The 25,264-nt window shown below is 43.9% G+C and overlaps 1 protein-coding gene across 19 annotated transcripts in view; it reads left to right on the top strand.

The window, feature by feature from the left end:
• Positions 1-347: 347 nt before the first annotated feature.
• tcf7l2 (transcription factor 7 like 2) overlaps positions 348-25,264 on the top strand; it is a 90,782-nt gene continuing 65,865 nt past the window's right edge. For all 19 annotated transcript variants that reach the window (XM_044014764.1, XM_044014765.1, XM_044014769.1 and 16 more), the window contains exons 1-3: positions 348-599; positions 741-807; positions 1,018-1,142. In XM_044014764.1, the coding sequence (XP_043870699.1) occupies positions 411-599; positions 741-807; positions 1,018-1,142 (381 nt within the window). In that variant the 5' untranslated portion in view covers positions 348-410. The remainder of the gene's footprint in view (positions 600-740; positions 808-1,017; positions 1,143-25,264) is intronic.

The following is a 25,264-nucleotide window of genomic DNA, read 5'->3' on the forward strand; positions in this document are numbered from 1 at the left end:
TGAATCTCATTAGTTTCTTGTGTGTTTCTCCCTGTCAATAATCCTGAATCCAGACTCTCTCTATTTCCATCCCTCTCTATCTGTCAATCAGCGCCGCCTTTGAACTGAAAACCACTCCGACCAACTTCAACTCACTCAATCCGAGCGGCTCGGCTCCTTCTCCGGCTTCCCCCCTTTTTCTGCCAAGATTCCCTTCTTTTTTACTTTTCTTTCCACCGCCTCAGCTTTGGGAAACGCCAGCGCAGACCCCGCAAACTCCACACTCGGACTTTTCCTCGATCACCCGACATCAAGGGTGTTGTGAAAACTTTTGTTTTCTTTTTTTTTTTCTCCTCCCTCCTCACACACACAGACACACACACACACGCCACACACACACACAAACAAACAAACATTTTCGCACGGGAAAAATGCCGCAGCTCAACGGCGGTGGAGGGGACGATCTGGGCGCAAACGATGAAATGATAGCCTTCAAAGACGAAGGGGAGCAGGAAGAGAAGATTTCGGAGAACTCGTCGGCAGAAAGGGATTTAGCAGATGTCAAATCTTCTCTCGTAAACGAGTCGGAAACGAATCAGAACAGCTCGTCGGACTCGGAGGTAAGTTGCACGTTTTGAAATCCACAAAAAATAACCGCTTCCCCTTTGGTTGTGTTGTAAGTTTAGAGGCCTACGTTTGTCACACTTGCACAAAAAGAAAGTTAACTTGAACGCAATCCCTGTGTTTCATTGCATTTGAAGGCGGAAAGACGGCCTCCGCCTAGATCTGAAACTTTCAGAGACAAAACAAGAGAAAGTTTAGAGGAGGGTGAGTCTGCCTTTATTCTTCCACGCACGTTTCGTTTTTTTCCACACAAATAAAATCAATTCTACAGCATGACATTGTCTGTGTCTGACGGAGGGGGCTTCCCCCTCTTCATATTTGTTCCTCAAATGCATTTTTTTAATGAAAAAGGGAACTTTTCAAGGCCACTTTATGAAAAAAGTTTCTCCTCTCTTCTCCCCCCCGCCATGTTAGCTGCGAAAAGGCAAGATGGAGGGCTGTTCAAGAGCCCACCGTACCCGGGCTATCCATTTATAATGATCCCCGATCTCACAAGCCCCTACCTTCCCAATGGATCACTTTCTCCAACAGCACGCACAGTAAGTTCACGTATTTACTACTCGTATACACTCACACACACTCTCTCACGCTTATACACGCATTATAAACACTGTCAAAACACACACACACACACACACACACACACTCTCCGTGTTGTCACTCAGAGACGTGCAGCGTGATTAAACAGCAGTTAAAACACGCCAGAGCCAAGTTTTCCAACTCCCCGTGAAGTGTACAGTACAATGGCATCCTGCATGTCCGCGGCAGCAGCGGCAGCAGCTAACATGCTAACTGTGCTAAGACTCAGTGGAGTGAAAAAAAGGACATAGTGGTTCAATGGCAGGTCATGTTTGCATGTGACATTGAAACTGACGTGTTCAACTTATACATTTAATTAAACATTATTATGTAAGTAATAATAATAATTATTATTATTATTGTTGTTATTATTATTATTATTACTGTTATTATGTGTCACTGAATAATTGTAGTGTTGTATTCCTGCCTACAAGTGCATGTGTATATATATTTATTTGGCCCTCTGAATAATGCAGTTGGCTGCTGTTTGCCACAGCCTCATCAAAAATGCCCTTTTTTCCTAACACAAGCTGCATATTATGAGCCCTCAGACCTGCTCACTGGCTCCCTGTTACACGGCGTAGTGCAGTGTAAAGCGTAAAGTAAATCCACATCTAAATGAACAAAAGATTTAAATAAAATAAAAATAAAATCAACATTCAGACGTGCATCTCTGAGTGATTTGCACGTGCATTACAAAAAAGACAAGAAACATGAAAGAATTATTTCCTTGATCTATATTTGCATATACATTTTAAAAGCGAATGAGCAGTCCCTGCATGTGCACCGCTTTTGCTTCAGCATAAAAAAAAAAAGAGAAGCTTTGTGCCACGTAAACCCATGTTTAAAAATAAATTCCTGTTATTTATTTAGACACAATCAGCCATGCTATAATTATGCACACTTGCTCATTTGCTCAGCACCTCTCTGGTCCCACTGGGCAATGGCGATCCTTAAGCAGCATAATTTTTTTCCAACCATGGGTGTCTCTCGCTCTCTCTGCACCCCCATTTTAAACGGCTGCAATTACAAGTCTGCGCTTCAGGACCTGTCATCTCATTTTACAAGGTTAAGGCAAAGACCAGGCATTAGGAAATATGACCCTCTCCACCTCAGCACCACCAACACCACCACCTCAGCTCTGCCTCACGAAACTGATATTTGTTATCTGTGTTTCTTTCTTTCTTTTTTTTTTAAGTGCACACCTTGAAAATAAATGCACACCTGACACATAATGCTTCTTATTGTGTTTGACACAATTTCTACTTCTGAGTTCGACATGATCACCTCTGAGTTTCATGTTTAATTTATCATTCATTATTATTATTATTATTATTATTATTACCATCATTATTTGCTGCTTGCACACCTCTCTCTTCTGCCTTTTTAGAGAGTGAAAGGATATTTATTTTCTATCATTGCCGGCACATGTGAGAACATTTTGCCATTCATTGCCTTGTTAACTCTACGGGCTGGTATGTGGGAATTAGTCGGCCATTATTCTCATCGTCGTTGACACAAACACACATTCACAGGAACACGCGTGGTTTTGAGCTGAAGCAGCTCCTTGTTTCGGTTTGTAGTTTTCTCTGGGAGCATCGCTGCACTATACAACCCTGTACACTGCTCCGTGCTGCGCTTTTCTTTTCTTTTTTTTTTTCATTGTGCTCATATGCAGCAGTTAGAGAAAAGCATTTAATTGTGTGGTGTGGCTGAAGGATGCTGCAACAAGACAGTGGTGACGTTTGCTCTCTGAATCCCCCCCTGAATATACAGTTTTCATGCATATTTCACAAGTGAAAATTTAGTATTTTTTTATTTATAAATTCATATTCCCTGCTTCTTTTTTTCTCTCAATGCCACCTTTTTCCCCTCAGTCGTTAAAACATCTAAAGTGACTAAAACTGGCGTGGCGTTTTATTCACTGAGATTGATTACAGTGTAATTCACACGTCTACCTGAGCGTGATTCTCAGTTTGCGGTGGTCTCTGTTACTGAACAGTCTCGGCCCCCTCTCTCTGCAGCGTCCTGTGTGTCCAGCAATCACAGCTTTGAAGTTCAGTGGTCGCTGTAATATAAATGTATTAGACTTAAAGCTGGCATAAATAATTCACCTGGACATTGATTAGCTGTCTCGCTCCCTAACACGTCACTGAATATGACTGTGAGTATTATTGCAGTGAGACTTCCTCTGTCTTGTCACAAAAGCCTTTGATTCTTGCTGCTTTTCCCCCTTCATTTCTCTTCACCTGCTCCTTTTGCTTTACACGATGCTGTGATTTTTTTTTTTTTCAGATGTGGATTTCATCACATAGGCCTTTTTTTAAATTGTGCATTAAAAAAAAAAAAAATTATTTATGCTTTCAGTTTAATTTTTAAATGTAGAACATTTAAGTGTTTCACAGAACAAGATTTTAATTTATTAATTTGACGCTGATTCTGCTCTATTGCTTACATTTTTTTTTTTTACCTTGTTTAATGTGATTTCTGTTGCACGCGTGACTTAAGAGGGAAGAAAAAAAAAATCCTGCATGTGGTGGTTACCATAATTTGTTGAACCTCAGGGAGCCATAACCATCGAGAATTTGTTTTTCCTACCACCTAAGTCCAAGGAGGCTCACAATTTAGTATCATTTAGCAATTTGACATGACGCTGTGCCCGGGCTTTAAAAGCCTTCTTGCCCCCGTCTCCTCTCCCTGCTGTCTCCCTCCTCCCTAAACCTCACACAAAGGCCTGCTGGATCAGTGTGTGTGTAGGTTGAATTGGAGAAGTGGCCTGGCCAGTTCACCCCAGCTTTTCTGTCTCCTCTCACTTTCCCCCTTGTTCCCTTTGCTCTCTCTACGTCTCTTCCTCCCTCTGTCTACCTTTTGTTTCCTGCCGATGCTTACACGGGGCTTGTGAAAAAAGGCGACGGGTTAACTCCGGTGCTGTGGGCTAACATCACACCTCAACAGGTCTGGAGACACAGAGGCTGAGGGAGGGAGAACGGGATCTGGGCGGCCAGCTCTCCTGCATCGGGGCTGTAGGGCCATAAATCCACTGGCTTTATTTACTGCCTCTCGGACTTATGAATGTTAAGATATTTGACGCCACCCCTGGCCCCATAATTCTTCGGGCCTGGAGACTTTTGGCGAAGGTTTTGAGTTTCGACGTATAATTACGAGTAGTTTAAAAAGAACAAGAAAGTGTGTGTGTGTGTGTGTGTGTTGGGGATGCAGGGTTGGGGGTGAAAACACAACTCCAAGCATCCACTGCTGCGTGTGGAGTGAAAAAAGATGCTCTCAGTACCTGTGGCGATTCTACTAAAAGAGGGTGGAAAAGGCTTTGTGTGTTTGAAACAATAGCTTTTCTCCCCTTTTTCCCGCTTTTGTTTCAGTCGTGTTGTTGTGCTCGTGTTGCCGCAGCTTCACCTTTAAAAAAAAAAAAAGAAAGAAAGAAAGAAAGAAAATCCACTTTCATACCGACTGACTCCTTCCTTTATCATTTTTATTTTAGGAGGAAATAATAGGGGATTTTCTACTCTGATTATTGTAATGAACATGCAGGAGTGAATGCAACACTGGCTCCTTTGTGCTCACGTGCACACATTGCTGCGGCCTTATCTGTTGTAATTGACACAGACACACAGTATCTTTCCCAAACGTGGCAGCAGCATAAGCATAACAATGGTATATCATATGGATTATGTGTGTTCGGGCTGCTGTAAACGGATTTTTTTTTGGCTGTGACAAGAGGAAAGATGGTTTAATACGGATTTATGTGGGATAGGGCCCACACCTTATCAAATTGGCTTTACATGTTAATCTGGCCTAATTGGTGTCCGCGGGGGGTTTGGTGGCACGCCGCGGCTGCGTTTTGTGCCTCCAGCCGCAAAATGGACTCTGAATTTAGTTGGAAGGTTGTGCTCCTTTTGTCTTGCAAATCACTTTTGTTTACAAAGTATGGCAGAAGCAGCTCCTGCACTTTCTCTCTCTACCTCCCACTACTCCTTTTTGTGCTCTCTCTCTCGGTCCCTCTGTCCCCCACTCGCTCTGCTCTTTCTCTCATCCCAGGCGAGGGGAGGTGAAAGAAAAGATCCTTATATATTTTTTTTTCTTTGACTCAATAAACAGTCATAAAAAAAGTACAATCTGCTTTGGATTTGAGGAGTTAAGTTGGATGGGGTGGTGGTGGTGGAGGAGGGGGCAGTGGGGTAGCTAGGAAGCAAAGTTTGGCACCATTAAACCAAAATTGAGGCCTGCTAGACATTAGCGGTGCACAGCACATTCTCGGAGCTTAATTAGTACGAACTGTAATTGTTCATGGTCTGCCAATAGGAGTAATGCTCAGGAAAAGTGGAGTTGCACTAAATCGGCCCGGGGTTTTTAAAACAATAAATCACTTGCATATTTGTGCCGTGATTCAGATGGAGGCTCGACCTCTCCCATCTCGACATGTGGTAAATTGTAAAGTCAATGAATCGCAGATGTAAAGGGGGGTGTGTGTGTGTGTGTGTGTGTAAGTGGAGGGGACTCAGAAGGAGAAGGGAGAGGGAATACAGTAAGGTTTTGTTTGTGCCTGGCAAATAAATGGAAAAGATTTGTGCAGTAAATATTTACTATAGGATATAAATACACATATATTTATTCCCCGTCACAGCTTTTTTTGGCTTAATTGTCTAATGCTGATGATGTTGGCAGGCTGAGCCGTGTGAGAGCTTATGCACCCGTTGATCTGTCACTCTGCTTGAAACGCCACAGAAAGAGAGAGGGAGAAAAAAAAAAGCAAAAAACCCCAGTGCATTTGTGGGTGTGTTTCTAATCAGATTTTTAACCAGTGTGAAGGGAGCAGTGGTTCCCTAGTGGCAGTGAGAGCTGGGTTTGGGTGTAGCTAACCCTCAGCTGCAGTCAAGTCTGGTTTGGAGCTGCACATTTTTTTTAATTAAATCATTGCGTCCAATGTTTTTAATGTAATAATCGCTAATCTGATGCCTCACTTTGACTGCGGCGTGACAGATTACACCTGTTACTCATTAAGTCGCAGCACAGCCTGGATATTTTTTTTTTATAAAGTCAACAATTCTCAGGATGGATACATCCACTTTTTACCTCCTTCCCTCTTTCTGTCAGTGAGCCACCACACTCTGCTTTTCTGTGTCTGAGCAAAGGGGAAAAAAAAGGCATTAGTTTAGCAGCTGTGCTGGTGCAGGCTTCAGGTGTAACCCCCTCCTCTCCCAGTCACATCCCCCCTCGCTCCCTCTTTCTCCCATGCATTTCTATAGAGCTCAACACAAAGATAGTACTGTACATCTGGAATGCAACTTTTGTCATCTGTTAAATATAGGCGAGCTCTGCTCCCGGCCCACAGGGCTTGGGGCTCCTGAAACATGGAAATTAAATTATTCTGTGTGTGTGTGTGTGTGTGTGTGTGTGTGTGTGCGTGTAGCCACCAGTTAAATTTGTATCACTCTACAGAGCTTGTTGCTTTATTTTTATTTATTTTATTTTTTATTTTTTATTTTCCCTGTGTAGGCAGCACAATTCCGACCCCCCTAGAATAGTTGGCAAGGTCACTTTTAATTTTAGGAGCAGTGAATGCATGGAAGCAGATTTTATTTTGGTTGTTTTGAACATTTTCTCATAACAATGAAAATATTGTAGTTTAAATACATTGGAAACTCTTCTTAACGGACCGTGCGTATCGTCTTTGTTCAGGGCCAGGTCATACTCAACGCATTCTGCACTTGCAGAGAGCCGCTTCACATTTCCCCATGCGTGGACAAACCCGCGGTTCTGTCCGTCCTAAACGGGGGTCCCACGTCAGTGTAGCGTTCAAGCGTACTCCATCTCATATCCCATTGCACTCGCAGTGATTTCCTCACCAGAAGTTCACCCTCATTTGTATTTCCTTGTATTCTCTGAATGCTGACTCGTGCATGTGCGGTTACCAACGGACTTCCTCATGTAACCTCAAGCAAGTTTCCATGGTTACTGTCTTCTTCGCCGTTTCTTTTGACCAAACCAAGAGTGTGAGCCACTAGCTGTGCTGGAAAGTGTTGTGCTGCATGGAGCATGCGCAGTAGGTTCGCGCGGAATCATTCTCTCGCAGAGAGTGCACACGCAGACGTGGAAAGTATGACCCGGGTCCTTAGCGGCCACGAGCACAAACACAGGTGCTGACATTGTTTCGTCGCGGTAGAAGGTGAAGCTTCCACTCACTTTGCAGTCAACAACGTGAGCTTACATTGAGTTAAAATGACTATTGATTGCTTTTAGATATAAAGCTGTCATATGTTTTATATTAAAGCAGATAAGTTTTGAAGACTGATTTTATTCCGTAAATGTGCATCTAATTATGTAAAGTAGAGCATTTTTTATGGTAGAAAGAGTTGAGCTCAACAAAGGTATCATTCCAGAAATACTTCTGGTATGTGTGTTGCTTTTTTTTTTCTTCCTCTTCTCTCCCTCGTCTGAATGTGCATATTTCTGTAAGTTCATTCATAATGGGAGCAGAGTGCTCCACTTGCCAAATGAGTTCACCAGTAGCCGAGTGGGAGGGAAAAGACGAGGCGGGAGGGGGCAGAGAAAAGCGGGAAATGTGTGTTCGGACTCCGGAGTGTGTGTGTGTGTGTGTGTGTGTGTGTGTGTGTGTGTGTGAGAGTGAGTGAGTGAGTGAGTGGAAGGGGCGACGGCGAGGGAGCCGGGGTCGGACACACAAAAGCCTTCTGAATAGAGCGCATAATTGCTGTTAATGCCAGGGCAATGAGAGCAGAGACAGTTCCTGGTTAGATGTCCAAACAATAGTGCCCCAAGGCTTCACACTTTCTATTTGGGAAAAAAAAAAAAGGAAAAGACAGCAGGGGCCTTTGCAGAATCAGGGAAGTTTCTGCATTTGATGACCATGCATATGTTCATCTATGTGTATGTTCTCAGTGCTTCCACCCTCATTGTTATGAAATAAAATTGCCTGAAAAAGCTCCGGGGTTAGAGGGCCAACTGTGACGCCAGAGGAATTCTCATGGTGTCGGCCCTCTGTTTAGATTGTGGAGTGTGTTTGGGAAGGGTCAAAGTTCGCTGGCGCTGACATGCATTTCGTTGAGGAAGGAGATTCTCCTCTCCTCTCCCCAGCACTAGACAGGGAGCACTCCAGTCTCCATTTTTTCCCCCAGCTTGTGGATGTGTATATATGTGTGTGTGTGTGTGTGTGTGTGTGTGTGTGTGCGTGTGTACATGCAGGGAGGAGGTGTAGCGCTGCCATCACAGCTCTTAATGATCATGTCGAGCTGGATAATGACCAGCCGTGGCAGTGTGCAGGGAACACCTGTGGTACACCAGCCTTTTATGGATGTGGTAGAATGCTCTGGAACGCACCACAGAATGTTGTTCTACTATGTTTTTAACATACTTTTTTTTCTATCCCCTCATGAGGTAATTTAATTTAATTTTGAACATAGAGCCGTCTATGTTGTGATAGTTTCAGCTCTCATATTTGCAGTATTTATAACAATAAATGGGGCATTAAACATAAATTATATCAAAATCTATATGTGGAAACAAAATTAGTTTATGCAGATATTTTATATCTCCAGGCTTCATATATTTTATACCGATAATCAGTTCAAAATGGCTCTGATGGGAAGGAGACTGTACGTGTGCTAAACACATAATGGAGGAGTTTAAGGTGATAAAACACCAGTCGCTGTTTTTTTAATCTACTAATTAAACTTTTAATTGTAGCTGGATAATCTCCAAGGAGTGTGTGTGCGATTGGGAAGCAGGAGTGAGTCCACTAATGAGGTGATCATCTGCTTGTTTGTCGTTAAAGGTACCCGGTTGATAGCTTCCTGCGTAAGGTGAGGGGGGGGGGGTTTAAGAGTTTGAGCAGAAATGAATTCATCTGCTAATCTGCGGATTATGGTAGGATTTGGGTGGGGAAAAAAAAGAAATGACGGCGAGATTACTCAGAAAGGCACAAGGCTAATAAAATGTAACCCCGACTTGCAGCAAGGAACAGAGTTCTGTTTTATTTTTTCCCTTCGAGCTGATGAACCAATTCCAGTGGAAAACAGATTAAGAGTAAATTCCTGCGTTGGCTCTTTAACCAGCTGTTAGAAACCTATTTACACACAACAATAATGCGCCTTTTGTAAAGACACAGCTGTCAACTTGTGTATAGCACTAGATAACATTTCATGTGAACAGCTTGTCACATCCACACATGACCTCCGCCTTGCACATGGGCACTCAACTGCCAGCCATTGTGCAGGTGTTAGTGTATGGGATGTTTGGCACGAAGTGCCTTTTGTTCTGCTCCAAAATTCTGCATAAAACAATATGATTGGTAGTTAAGTAGATTGCAGTGTATGTTTTATTTTTAATTATCAATTGTTCATTCGCACTTCATCGACCTAATACTTTTAAATTTAATTACATTTTAGATTGCATGTTTACTCGCTTTATTTCCCCTAAATGTATCTTTTCAATTCGATGCTTAGGACTGATGAGGCAAGACACACATGGACGTTGTTATCGCACGTTTTTTTTCCGCCGCTTTATCGTCCCGAGCGCTGCGTATTCATTCCGCTCCAGTGCGAAGCCGGTGTGTCAGCGGTGTTTGGGGTCAATTCCAAAAGTGAACAAATTGACTCACAGCACTGAGTGAACTGTCAATTGCCTTCCTCCCTTGAGGGGTCAGAGTGAATGGAGTGTCTTGTTTGGACAACTGTCCTGGAGTGAGATGAGTGGCCTTTACCATTAAGCCAGAGGGTAGGGGCTGATGGACAGACAGGCAGGCAGGAGAAGCCAAATGAATTGTCAGGCAAACAGAGAGACAAGAGGGAATGTGGCACTGGTGAGGTGGAAAACAATGCAATCGAGTCGCCCTGAAATGACTGTTTGATTGACATAATGACCCGCAGCTCACTGTCACTGGCAGTTCTTATGGCTGACACTGATTGCTGTAATCTTCATATAATAATAATAAAATAACTCCTGAATGAGAGGGAGTTTAGTGGATCTCTGTGTTAAATATTTAATGTCGATTTAGTTTCTGTACTCACAGTTTACATATTTTGGCGCCAGCGTGCTCACAAGACAATTGTTGTATGTCTGATGATGGGTCTCGACCCAGAACGGCGCTGTTCCAGCAGGTTCCCCTGTGGCAGGCTCTTTTCAAAACTCTTAGAGTCAGAGATAGAATTTCTTATTTGGTTTGGAAGCCAGTGAATGGAGCAAACTATTGAAGTCCAATATTAACACCACAAAACACCAGAGTTTGTCTTTGGTGGATAAACCAGACTTTACTGCCAATAGCATTTAAACGTCTTGGTTTTATGTGTGTGTGTCTGTGTGTGTGAGTGTGCACGTGTGTGTACATAATATATATTATATACTTGTATTACTATCTATGTATTCTAAAATTATCATTTTCATTCCCTGCTATCTTGGCCAAAAGTTAATTTCAGATGTCCTCTGTGTGCCTGAAACCTGTTAAGTCATAATGAAAGTTAAACAGACTGGCGTCAGGGCTGGCCTTTGTGTCATGTGATGCACGTCAGTGTGCCCTTTGGAATCAGGACGCTCTTTATCTCCACTTTATTGCCTCCTTTATCTTTATTGGCATCCACACTTTGCATATTTTGAATTTCAATAAAGATAAATTATAAGCTTTATGATTGCAGATGGCTACAAGTCGTTGAGACTTCCTGGTGAATCCTTCAGCAATGGGGTCATTCCTGCTAATCTCTCTGAGAATTGTCAGATTTTAAGAAGCCAGAGTCAAACTAAGAAGCATTTCTTGAAGATGAGTTCAGTTTTGCATGTCTATAAAAGCCCTTTGTGTGTCATGGATGACCCTTGGTCTTGTAAGGCCCGTATCTGTCTCTGCTCCGGCAGGCAAGCAGGCCTGTAGTGAGGATGCAGCAGCTGGCTGGGGCCCCGGCACAGGAATGCTGTGTGTGCTGTTCAAACAGTGGCTTGTCTCAGTACGGGCCCGGAGAAGCGGAGGGAAGGAAGTTGCTGCATGTTTACTTAGCTGAATTGTCCTTTGGGCCCCCCCAGTGTCTAATGCACTTCTGTTCAAACATTCACAAGTGTGTAGATGACCCCCACTGATGCCGGTGTTCACAGCTCTGCCTTCACCCTGCCTGTGCTCTCTGTCTGAAAGTGTGTGTGAACAATGAAGAGTCGTAGCCACTACTTTCTTCCCTACTGTGGGTGTTTGCTGCTTTAACCTGGAGGCTTGGATGATAGATAAAAAAGTATTACACAGCTCAATTTATCACACTGAGGGAAGGGCAGGAGATATACAGACAGATGAAGCGATAGAACCTCATTGCTCTCACGAAGGTCCTGTCCAGCAAGCAGCCAGACACTGACATACGACACAGTGGTCAAGCTAATTGTTGTTTGAATTACCTTGTTATGATTCAATGACAAATCTCGCACACTCTTGCCACCAGAGCGGAAAATGTATCCGGGGATTGGCATGATCTTTGTGAGTGTGTAAACCTGGCTTCAACAAGATGGATAAATGCAATTATTGGGCAGACATGGAGAGGAGAAAATCCATTTAAAACCCGTAAAGCTAAGCAGGGGCCGTGGTTAATTCATTTGGCCAATTTACGGGTGATGTACGAGTGTCAGGGCACATTAGTCAGGCGGGGGTGAGTGTGGGTTGAGTGGATGTGGGTGTGTATTCTTTTTGGAGTTGGGGGTGCTAGAGGTGAATATGATGCTCTTGGGTTGCAGAGGCAGTCTTCTTGTTTAGACCTAGTCGCTGACTCCACCGTCTTAGTGGACAAAACAAGTGGAGCCAGGACATGGAATTGACAAAAGATGCACTGAGTGGGAGGGCAGAGGGGAAAATGTGGCCGTGGTTCGCTGGGCGGTGTAGTGCCAACATGCTGTGCGATGTTGAGAACTCAATCCTGCTCTGCCAGCTCCTCCATATCCTGTGTGATAAATCACTGCCCTTTTTTAAGCAGCAGTTTTGGCCACACTGTGACCAGTCATTGTAATTAAAATGCTGTAAAAGAGCAGACTCGTAAGCTAATGCCAGGTTCTAGTGTCAGTGTAAGAGGTGTTTTCACCAACATTTCTCTGGAATTAGACATGAGAGAAATATAATATATAGAAGAGCAAGCTGGATATATATAAGAGAATCAAAACAATACTGAAATCTTGATGGGGTTACTATTCGCGATGACCCAGACAGACTCTAATGCTCTTTTCCACTGATAAAAATCCACTAACACCCTCTAACATCTGGCTTTTGTCTGCATGGGAATGTATACAAATGGCATTAACTCCTGGGTCAAATAACTCTGTGGTAGATGTTGATTTTTGATTGGTTCCAGCTCCAGTCGCTGACTGTGCATGTGTCCCGACGTGACGCTGACACGTGATTCAAACAATGATCAATATTCATTCTGTCACCACAGAATGTGAAAGAGAGGCTGAAGTGAAAGTCATAAAAGGCTAACCACCGTAACATCATCACTGGGCTCTGTGGTTTGTCTTATCTGACATGTAAATTTATGGTGCTCTTGTGAAAGTGAACTTAGTGGGGAAAAAACACTACACACTGACTTTTTGTTTTTAACCCATGTTAAAAACACTGTGTCGAGCTGCTAATTTTAGGGTTCAGTATAAGAGATGTAGAAAATCAGGGGATTTAATTGTGGATGCCAGTGGTTTTGTGAAGCTAAGCAAAGCTGTCAGCACAGCATCTGCTTCACTCACCTGAGAAAACTATTTCCTTTTGGCCTCAGCCACTGGCAAACTCCCAAGCGTTGCTTTTATTTTGTTTGCACGGAAACTCCTCGCTGCGTTTCTTACATTCTATGAACTGACGTGTTTATCAAATCTTGAAAAGGCAGTGACATTAAATGGCTTCACTCTGCTTAGTCTGCTACACCGCCATTGTTTAAGTGGAGCAAAACCACTCAACGGTTACACAAGCTGAGCGGTATGCAAAAACAGTGGTTAGAGCATAGCCGGGCTGGTTGGAGGCGTTGAGGGAAGCTTTGGTTTACAGCTTCAAGCCACAGCCTGAATCAGAGCTGGGTTTGCCATCAGACGATGAGACACGAGAGGCTAAGACCTCTCTCTATGTGATGCCGCGTCTTTCTAAGTGGTTGGGATCATCCTGAAGTGCCTCTTGGTTTAGAAGATTTCGATTCCCTGTGTGCATGCATGTTTGCAGCCTGTGTCAGAGACGGCGTGTGCTAGCATTTGTCACCTGACTGTCATGCAGCCGCCATCGGGAGCTCAGAGTCAGTGTGAATGCCGGGGCTTGTCAAAGACAGGTGCCAGCGCTACTGCCCATTCCTGCCATACAGCAGCTGGGGGAAAGAGTGCAAGGCTCACGGTCAAGTCAAATGTAGGCCATAGGGAGACAACATCACCTAGAATTCTCCGCTGGTGGGCTAATGGACAGGACTGTGTGGCATTAGGCTCAAACATGCCCCGGTGCATGAGCCTTGTGCAGACACAGGGAATACCATACATACTTCGCTGTAGGTTAAATTGCAGTGCGATAACGAACCGACCTGCACATGGGCTGTTTGCAACTTGGCTTACACGTTTTGTTTTGCAGGTGCATTTAAAAGAAAATGGAATTGACTCCACCTAGTCATGCACGTCTGAATTTTAGTATAGATGGCTCGATATCGCTCTTAATGTCTGATACTGATAACAGTTGTTTTACATCTTTTAAACTACGAAAGCTGTTAACAACTGATTTGTGCTGATGCATTTTAAAAACACAATGCTCCCGCTGTGTTATATATATCTTCTGCTCCCGTTAAAAAGAACAGCAAAATTTAGTTAAAATGCTGTTTTTGCTTTTTATTTACATTTTTAAAGTCATTTTGGAAGTTTGGCTCATATTGGATTTTATGTTGTTTTTTTTCCAATATTAGACCATTACCCACACTTAGTATCGTACCGGTTTATCTTTTATTTTTAGATGCTTGCACACACAAGGATGACATCATTGCAGATGTGAGGAACAACGTGTTCTTTTTTTTTTTTACTGATCTGTTGCCTTCATATAAAAAGAAAAGGTCAATGAAAGGACTTCCACAGATTTGATTCAGTTGATACTGCGCTTTAGCCTTCAGTGAGTGATTTTTCTGACTGCCGGTTCAGCCGGATTCAAAAGTTCATTTTTTTTTTAACCAGCACAGTATTAGGAATGCAGACTGGTAACAAAATCATCATGTGAAAATCCCCCTTCAAACCTCCTCTGTTAATGTTTTTATGTCTCCAACTTCCATCAGTACTGTGAACATTGCTAGTATTAAACAAGAGTCCAGCTTTTCTCACAGGCAGAGGAATGGCATGGGTGAGAAGACGAACAGGAAAACCTCCCCCGTCCTCTCAGGGTAGTGAGCTTGTAGATGTGCCTGGGAGCCATTACTATAAGTCCTCTGAGCCTTCTGGGGAACTTCCATGGACGCTGTCTTCTCATTTTCTACATTTGCCTTTGGGATCACTTTTTTTTCCCCGAGTCCTGCAATCTAAAATCCTGTGCTGTAAATATGCAGATCTAGTCGTGATCTTCTGATCCGCCCGCTCATGTATTTCTCACCCTCCTGGGAGAACAACTGCTGGCTGTCGTCTATAGGCTAGTAAAACCCTTCAGCCTGTCTGAGGGGGGAAAAAAAAAACAAATGGAAGTTTTCTATATGCTCCCACAGATCATTTTACATCTTTAGACGTGCCTCTCAAACACAACTGTTCCCAGTTAGTGGTGAGCTGCCAGTCTTTTTGTGGCCACCAGTGGGACAAATGCTTTTCATGACTGCTGTGTGCAGTTCCATACGCCGTGGCTTGGTTGTAAAGTTAATGAAGCTGTTCAACCATCCTGTTAATCTTCCTCCTCTTATGCTTTGGTTAAATTTAGACGTAAACGTTGGCTACTCTTTGCCTCAGAAATAAATGTGTGGTTTAACACAACACCTCTAGGTGTAAGATTTGTTTTTGTTGTTAACATTATCGTTCAGATTGGCACATTTATAAGTGTTCTCACTCAAATCATTTTGTGCCTGACATTAATGAGGCCAGTTAATGTGCCGTTATTTATCTCTGTGGTCATGTTAAATCATAAACAGGCAGAGGGAGGAGAGGCCTTACGAACAGCCAATCATGAATTAATGGTAAACCTAAGGCCTGAACCTGAAGACAATCTTGTTGGCAAGCTCTGACTGTTGAAGTTCCCTGGCCAGAGATCGAGATGCTGTGGTCAGAGACTCTGGGAAAGTCAACCTCTAATTGTTCACAGAAGCTATTGGCAGGAGGAGCTGAGAAATGATGAGTGAGGCATCGACAGGGACGGACGCTGAGACCAGATTGCTCACACTTGCCGCTCTGGGTTTTTACAGGAGACAAGTCAAACCCACTGCGACGATCTCAGATGACAAACTGGTTGTCCATGAAGAACAATAACTCTGCATAAGCCCAACTTTTTGCCCTCTCCCTTGACTCACTTAGAAGAGACAGACACTTTCTTCACGTTTTAAATTGGCCTTGTCGTGCGGTTTCCTCAACTGGGCTGCCGGGAGCCGACTATTTCCACATCGGCCGAGGTTCAGCACCAGGTTTGGGTTGGAGAAAAATAAGGGGCTGTTTTATCTGGCACTGATCACTGTGGTATTAAACTTCCATTTCTTCCCCCCCAAAAGCTAGCAGTCAAATGCTTGTGTTTTTCACACCTTTTTGATCTCGGTCTTACTCGGCAAGAGGCACATCTACAACACTGTTCTAACGCTGCCATGGCCGTGGACCCTCCCCACCCCCACTGAATTTTTTTTTCTTTGTGCCATAATGTAGCAAATAACATCAGTAATGATTCAATTTGGCATAAAGTGATTGAGTGGCAGCCTGCTTGCCATCTGTCTGGTGAGATTACTACATTCTGTGTAATTAAACATGTGACCTTGCGGCCATGGAGGGAGGTGCTAGTGGTCAGCCAGGCCATCTTATTAGGGGGGTGGTGGTGGCTTGTTGTGTGGTTTTAACAGTTTAGCCCAGCTACTAAAGATAGCACAGGCTGATGTGAGTCGACCTTAAGTGGCCGTCTCCTTTACATGGATGTGTAGTGTTTGTGTGTGTGTGTTTGTGTATTCACACACACTAAGCAGCCCGTGTCAAAGCCCCAAGTCACCGGGCCCCAGTCAATTTGGGAAAGTGAGAGGAGCCCTGCTGAAGTCTGAGTGATCCCTGTGTGCATACAGTGTAACCATGAGAGGATAGTGAAACAGGGGCCAATAAGTGCGTGTTCGTGTGTGTGTGAGTGCTTGTTGGTGGGGTCATGATCGGCTGAAAAGAAACCGCTGTTTTACCTCTGATTTTATGTGTGGTTTTATTTGGACTTCTGAGATTTGGTTTCCCTTGGACAGTGTCCAGAGACTACAAGGCCTGTGTATCCTCAGCTCTCCTGCGAGGCCGGCGTGAAGGGTCCTGCAAAGCTGCTGTGATTGGATTTCAGTCCTGATCTGGTTGTTTTGCATTGTAAACATGGCTTTAAAGACTGGGTAGATGGTGAGCAGCTAATGAGTCTTTGAGTCAGTGTGTAGATTTGGGGGTGTGTGGTGTTGTGTTGTGTGGTTTTCAAATTCTATCTCATGCTTCCTCCATTGTAGTCACACACACACACACACATTTAAGAGTAATAACCAAAGCCTTTGTTCTAACTCTGAAGATATACACATGCACAAAATATGCAACTGAAAAAGACATCAGCATAGTTTACTCTGTGTGGGCTGGATGGTGTCTTACAATACTTCCACCCAGAGCTGAGAAAAAAAACAAAACGTTGTTGCCCCCAAAAAGCAAAAATAACCATTTTAATTACTATGGCTGTGGCCGGTGCCACCTCAGCCGGGTTCTGCCAGCCATGCTGTGGTGGCAACGGCCACTGGGGATGGGGATGAGGCCTGGGCCGGCCTCCAGGGAAATTACAGGGTGGTGTGGATGGAGAGGAGATGGCAGCAGCGATGAAGCCTCCCTCCACTCCCTGCTGTCAGTCTAGAGAGCTACTGTTTTCAGTGAGCTAGCTCCTCTCTGTTTCATCTCTGCCCTGTGGAGATAATTGGAGATATACTCTGTGTAAACATGTTCTTTGTTTCATAGTAAAGTTTCAATGAGATGGCCGGTGCATCTGACTCACACCCAGAACATTTTCTATTTTATTTCTTTTTCTGTCTTAAATTCCATTCTGAAACTTAAAGCTTCATTTCCGTGTTCACGTAGGTTAGTTTTCTCTAACCTCTCCAGCCATCTCGTCTCTCATTTCTCTTTTACCTCCTCCCTCTCTCCACCCAGAAATCCCTCCCCTCTCTCCCTCTCAGTATGTGCTCTGATTACCTCTCCAAACTGGCAATAAGTTGATTGCTTTACAGAGATGATGTAAGCCCCTGCCCTAGGGTACATCAGGTTGGATTTCTCCCGCTTTATCTTGTAAAGCCTAAATTAACAGCTGGTTTGGTTGGAGTTCTTCTGGATCTGACTAAAGGATTAGACTTGGTTCTCATGCGAGTCAATCCAGTTTGATTTATTGCAGGTCTATCAAAAAAGATCAATGGTAGTCCTTTTGAAAGTAAATCCTTAATCGCTCTTTGCACTTACGTGTGTCATCATTGTGAATTTATTTTCCTCCCTTCTATCTTTTGCTCTCCCCTTTCTTCAATTCTCACTCCCTAATTCTTATTCTTTCCCCACTCTCTTGTCTCTTTTTTATTTTTTTTATTTTTTCCACCCTTCTCCCTCCGCACCCCACCCAACCCATTCTGTGGCAACTATCTGCCTCTGTCGATGGTATCATGGTGAATCACCAGATAGATTTTTCTCTGTTCTCATTAGTTATCCATCAGGAGGAGTCAGCACCAAGCCTGGCTTGAGCATCCTCTGGTTGTGATCACAACTGAAATAAGACCCTGCTGCTGCCACTCCTGTTTAGCCTTCACCCAAACTTAGAACCTGTCTTATCTTCACATTGGCCTGCCACTCACCTCCAGCACTATGCTTTTTTTTCATAGCGTAAATATTAGTGATCACAAATGAAATGGCAATGCTGAGGAAAGTGAATATGAGAGCACCCGTGGGGAGTGTTCATATGATGAGGGAACTTTTTTTTGGCTCTGAGGTTATGTTGCGGTATCAAGCACATTTAAATTTGGTGCTTCCACAAAATCAACAGAGCGGCATCAGATTGCACATTAATGCTTTTAAACCTCTTTGGTTTCAGGAGAGTGAGAGTGCTTACAGGTGCATGTGAGACAGATTTTGGTAGATTTGCTTGACATGAAGATATCTGACTATAAGTACTAAGAATTTGATATGTTAGGTTTTGATTGATGTCGGCCTCAAAAGGGAGTTCACGATTGCAAGAACAAAACGGAACGTGTGTGCTAAACTGATAACAATAGCATAATTTGAACCTTTAGTTGTCTCCTGTTTTGGAACACTTCTTTTCTTGCACATTCAAGTGCACGTAATTCCCTGTCAACAAAATGATATAACACTCAAACAACACCCTACCACATATTTTCTCCCAGACTTTTGTAAGGTGACCTGGCAGCTGTTGAGAAGAGGGGGAGGATGGGAGGGCAGAGAGCTTGGTAAGGTTTATACTTCGACCTACTCCGGTTCTCTTTCTCCATTCGCTCTGTCACTCTCTCCAATTTCTTCGTCACCAGGGTTCAGCATACGTCGTCTCCTGCATCCTCCCCCGCCACCACCTTGACTTTGAAGGAATATGGCTCATAGAGCAGAAGCAATAACTCGATAAAGCATATATGTTTTGAACATTTTAGTGCAAGAGTTGGTGGCATTGAGGGATTTCCTGTCTGACATCCAGAGTTTATAGTCTGATTTTCCAACGTTGTGAGTGTGTGTAGGATAGAGGAAGGTGAAAAGGGCATCAGGGTAGATGGATGTCAACTTCAGGTGCGTCCTTCTGGCATGCGTGGTGAGCTCAATGGCTAGGAGACTTGGGATTGGAGGTGTGCGATGGGTTCTGGGGTGTGAAAGTGTGTGTGTGTATTGGGGGGTTGTCGACGGGATACGTGGGAAGGAAGGGCTTGCTGTCAGCCAGCTGGACCTCTTAATCCTACAGCCTTGGGGAAAGGGTGTGTGTGTGTGTGTGTGTGTGTGTGTGTGTGTGTGTTTGTCTCATAGAGATTTGTCAATTTTAGCACACCTCTGCTCCACTCTTTGGCCCAGCTGAGCCCACGGTGTTTGTATGTGTTTGAACGATAGACAACCAGGGCCTCATGTGCACTGTGTTTACTGTAGTCCTCGCTTTAGCGGCACACTGTATATTTATGTCGAGACGACACAGACTCTCACTGCCCTTGATGTTGGAGGGTTACCGGGGGTTTGGTATGAGGTGGAAGCGGGGTGAGGTGGGGGGGGATCTGTCCCGCATTGCTGGTTGGTTGGGGGTCAAAGAGGAATTATGAGGGCAACAAATACTGCCAGTACCCCTCCCTCACTCCGCCCCATCCCATCCTGTCTTCCTGCCCAGCCCTCTCATACTGTGTCAAACGCCTGTTCGCCGAAACTCATGTGTGTGCACTTTATCCTCCTCTACGTCATACAGTAACCAAGAGGCTGATTGCATCATGCCCTTGTCATTCATTAGACATAAAACACACTGTTTAACCACATTCCATGCAAGCTTCCTCCTTTATTTTCCTCTGTCTCTCTGTCTCTCTCTCTCTCTCTCCCCCCTCCACTTCCACCGTTGCTCTCTCCCTCTCTGCTCCACTCTCTCTCTTTTGGCATAGACTTTTGCATATATCACAGGCTGGCAGGCTAAGAGCTTGGGACTTCCCCACGCCACACTCCAAGCCTTTGATCCTTTGCTTTGGAGGTAACATCAAAAGGAGAGGCATAGAAAGGCAGCTACTACTGTGAAGTTCAATGTTCAACTTGATGGCTTGGCTGAGGGCTTTTTTTCCCTCCCCCCCTTTCCCTCACCTCCCTCCCTCACCTCCTCCCACTGCTCCCTCGATCCCTTCGCTGCATCCCTCAGCTGACAAAAACACACAGTTTGCAGCCAAGGTTTTTTTTTTCTCCCTGCCTCTGACCTCACCTTCATAGAACCTATCTGGCATAAAACAAGACCTCCTCCCCGAAAATCTCACATATACAGATTGCAAGCACAAAGATTCATTCTTTTCTTTTTGACCGTGTCGTAAAAGGTGCAGTTCCAGTGCCCAGCCCTTCACTTTCCCTCTCTGTGGATACCACGCAGCATCCTACTGTATATTGCAGCTGGTTGCATCAATGCCTAGCCAGGCCGGTTGCTGCAGCAGTGGAGGATAGGTTAGCTGGAGGAAAAGGCATCACAGCTTATTGGTTTTTTTTTTTCTGCTCACCCTCCCTGTGTGTATCCATCCAACATCACTTCTTCTTAATGTGAGAAAAAGACAGAATCAGGAAATGCTCAGACAGCCAGAAAGACCCTCCCTCTGCTTCTTTCAGCTGCGTTGGTTGCTGTGTTGACACGGAGCACATATAGCTCGCAATCATTTGTTCTCGTGAAAACAAACGATTTCCCATAACGAGCATCTCCACTGAGTTTATTATGCAAACTCTCTAAATTAAGGAAGTGTCAGATGAAGCTGACCATTCCCGGGTCATAGCCAGGTTTTTTGTGGCATATTTAAATGACACAGACTTGATAAGGCGATGCAGAAAGCTGAGGTGCTCCAATAAATGCCTTTTCGTCTTTTATGAGCTTTCCTGTCTGACTGTGCCAATTAGCAAAGGCGTGTGGCCTGCTTTTTCTTCTCCTCTTTTTCTCCTCTGTTTTTCCTGCTTTAACTCTCGCTCTAGATTGACGCTCACACTGCACATACTCCCTCTCACACACACACACACACACACAGCAAGCACACGTTTCACGTTTGGTGTATCATTAGCTTAGTGTGCGGGGAGGCGTGTGAGCCCGGGCTCTCTTCTGCCTTATCTCCATGTCAATCACAGCGTGTGTGTGAACATCAGTTGTAATGATCTCCATCCAGCCTGTCGGTGCGTGTTAGCGCCTGGCTTCCTTCGCCCCCGGAGCAAGCCGTTCCCTAGCTAATAGATGCAAAATTAAGCTGATCAATAGATGGCCTCAGCTCATTATTGACATGTTATTGCAGTGTGGGATTTTTGTCCAGGGGTTTTATACAGAGCAAGCTAGATGCAAGGCAAGAGGAACAAACAACAAAAAGTTGAGCCAAATGGCTCAAGCCATTTTTATTTGAATCCTGCCATGATATTAATGTGAAGATAACTTATTCTTACTCGTGCACGTAATGCTTTAGATACCAAAGCCTCTTTTCCATTTATATTTCTTGTCCTATTGGTATTCATGTGCTCAGTGGTAGGAAATGAGATGGAGACTTTGTAAAACGCCATATTAAAGATTCATCAATAATTGGCATGTGTGCTTCTGTTTGTGTTGTGGGGATTGGAGGGAGGGGGCATGCCTGTCCCTTTTGGACGGAGCTCTGTGTGATTGAGTTAAGCGGTAATTAGCCATGAGAGAGGTGTGTGAGTTTTGGAGCCCAGTGCGCACGAGCGTGAAGATGCATGTGGTGCCTGCGTGTCAGGCAAAGGTGGGAAGGCCACGAGCAAGGGTGCATCACTGGCAAGAGATGATTTGGAGGTGGTGGCTGGGGCAATGTGGTCAGATAAGGGAGGGACAGGAGAGGATGGGTGGGTGCTTGTGGGAGCCATCCACCCTGGCTACAATCTGGCCTCCCCTGACCTTCCTGAGGTCTTATTGTCTTGGAAGCGTCTCCCATTTTAATGAGCTCCAATAACCAAGCCCTTATTACTTATTTATTCATTAAGGTACTGTGGCAAAGCGGCAGTACCCTGCTGTGTGAGTGTGCATGTAATTGCTTGTGTGAGATTTTTTCCCCCTCTTTCGTCCCTGCACAATATCACAGTGAATACTTTTATAATGGCAATCTTGGGTTAGGTTAAAGCTAATTGAACCTAAAATAAACAGCTTAAAGCTGATGTATTAGTTTAGCTGATCAGACTGCAAATATAATACCTGAAACTGTCTTTGAGATTTGAGTTGAAACCGTTAAAATTCTGCGCTTCAGTTATGCTGAGGGAGTCGGCCTCATGAATATGGAGGCTGAACTGCTTCAAGGTGCAAGTGTGAAAGAGAAACAACACAGCCTTGTATGTTTGTTGGTTTGGTACAATGCTTTTGTGAAGATTAATTGCCTGTTGGTTCTAGTGTGTGTGATGCCTTCGACATAATGCTTTCTGATTGATGAATATGCGTAGGTGGAACTGTGTGATAGTGTGTAGTGATTTCAGAATATCGGAAGTCTCTGTGAAGCCTGTGAGTGTACACATTCTCTCCCTCTGAGGCATGTTTCACAGCTTCCTTATATCCAGTCTACCGTTTAACTAATTCATAGTGAACTCTCGCAGAACAAAACCAGACACCCAACATCAAGGGCAGCGTTCAGCTCTCCTCCAGCGTAATACCAAATACAGCATTCTCCAGCAGAATGTGGGCGCCACAATCAGCCTGCTTTTCTCTCGCAGCAAAGCTCATCTGCTGTTCACCTTTTTAACTCTACCCTTCACACAGCGTAACCCTGCTTCCTGCAAGCAAAGGTAAGCATGTTGGGAGAGCACAAGTTGCCCAACCTTCTTTTTCTCCTCCCAGCCCACTGGTCTGGCCTTGCATAAGGGGCTTAGACACACCCAGGCCTGCAGACGTGCCTGTTCACCTCCATGTAGCCTGTAAGTAGGTCACTGTGTATGAGATTCCAGCCAGGGAAGTCCTGCACCTGACCTTTGTCCAGTCAAACCAGCAGCCTATTTTCCCTGAGCTCTGGGTCCCCTGCTGATCAAATGCACTTAAATCACAATAACTGTGGTTTAAGTGCAACGTGAATGCAAAGTAAAGTATATCAGCTATAATTAAGCAGATGTTTACACAAGTTCAAGCAATATCAAAACTAACAAACAGGATAGAAACGCCATGTTAAAGGCAATGTCATTAGCTGATTCAACCTTAATGTTTCATCTCTCATCCAAGTGATAAGTGACTAAACATCCTTCAGACAAAACCAGTAAATCCTGTCACATTTGGCTTGGTACATTCGAGACATCCTCTTGGCTGCATGAATGAAAACACCTATGGGCAAGAAAGCAGAGCGACTTGTTTATCATGTTCATCATATAATAGAACATTACATTACAAGTCTATAGTTGTGGCATCAGCTGCAACTAAGAAGCAGTTTCACTCTGTGCTGTTGTGACTTTTGAAATCCTTCAGTGCTTTGCATCCAAGTATTTTTATGCCTCGGTGCCAGTGATACAGCTGTAGCCAGAAGCATTGTGTTTTCAGACCGTTTGTCTTTATGTACCACTCTCTTGTCAATGTGGTATCTCGGGAATGCAGTCCAGTCATTTCCTCAAATTTGGTAGAGATTTTCACTTTTCATTTGGTCAATATGTAGAACTCATGAAGCAAATATTTGGTGCTCATCTTAAAACTGTGGTGACCGTAGAGATTGTTGTAGAATTATATCTGCAGCTTCTTTTCACCAAAGTCCACATTTGAAGCATTTGTCTCATTGCTGCAACTTTGCATTCAGTTGTTTTTAGTTTAATTGCCACAGCCTGTGAAAACATGTCATTGTATCACTTCAGTTGATTGCACAGTATTACAGTAGACAAACGGCAGGGCAGGGAAAGTAAAGCTAGTAAAGTTGAATAATATTTTACACATATACGTACCTAAGCTACGACATATCCCTTAGCTTAAAGAAGCTTTACTCGCATCCTATATCCTTAGACTCCCAGGTTGGACGACACCTCTCATTAATTGGGAAAAATGTAAGAAACTTGTGTTTGTTCTGCTGAAGTGCATTATAAAGTTTTATAATTCTACAGTATATTCTATATAGTATATTTATCGATTGAGCTCCCTTATATCATTTGCTTGTTTGCTTGAATACAAAAATGAATGTTGTTCCAGCAGAGGAGTGGACTAGTAACCCCACTCTGCTGATTGACTAATTGAACCATTATTATAGACACGCCAGTTAAAATGTATGCATTACCATCGCAATGATCCTCGCTTCCTGCTTCATAATGTTTAGCATTTAACTCACTGAGTTTGTGATTGAGGAAGACAGAGTGCCCAAATACGCAAGTTATATTTGTGAATGTCAGTCGCATAGAAGAGCAGACACTGCTGCTCTGTGAAGCAGGAGAAACCACCTTAAAGCAGAGGCATTCTGCAGCAGAGCCCGATGCTAAAGGTGCCAGAGCGCCTGTTCATTAGCGAGGCTGATGGAAGACTAGCCAGCCCCTGCTGGCCTTCACCCTCCCTGCCACTATTTATAGAGCAGCCAAGAGATACTCTTAATGACACAGGGAGAGGGACAGTGGGTGAGGAGTGGAGGGGGTGCAAAAGTCAGAAATTGAATGGTGTTTACTTTCTGAGGTTGAGAGACTGGCGTGTTTTAGACTACAATTATGACACCCCCGCACTTCCTTTGAGAACACTGTGTTGTGTGTACATTCAGGTGTAATCACTTGTCATAGTCTGTCATCCACCAATCACTTTAATTATAAGTGCCGATCTCTGTTTTTGCTAAACTTAGGGCTAGTGGCCAATTATGTCTCTGTGTTTGCAGTAGAATTAGTTTCAGCTGTATGTTTCGCAATATGTTAAAACTTTCCGGTCAGTCAGCTGGTGTTTGAACAGCACGTTTGCCCACACCTGCTAAACAAACAGCGTCAGGGCAAAGCCATAGTCATAAGGCAGTGTTTAAGTGAGTGGAAATAACTTCCACAGCAGGCCAGATAAAAGTCAAGTGTTCATGGAAATAAAGTGGATCTGGTGAAAACTAATGAGTTTTCACTTTTTTAAAAGTCACTTTAAAATAGTTTTTCTGAGACATTATCACGATTAGTATTCCATAAGCCTACAGCTTCAATCTTAAGTGCTGCTTGAAGATGATGAAGAGGTCACAGTTTTTGTCCATGTGGGGAAAAGGGCTTATTTCTGAGTGTCAGGTTGAGTTTTTCAGCAAGAAAGGAATAGAAAGTGAGTTTT

Source organism: Solea senegalensis, linkage group LG18 (assembly GCF_019176455.1).
Source record: "Solea senegalensis isolate Sse05_10M linkage group LG18, IFAPA_SoseM_1, whole genome shotgun sequence".
Lineage (NCBI taxonomy): Eukaryota > Metazoa > Chordata > Actinopteri > Pleuronectiformes > Soleidae > Solea > Solea senegalensis.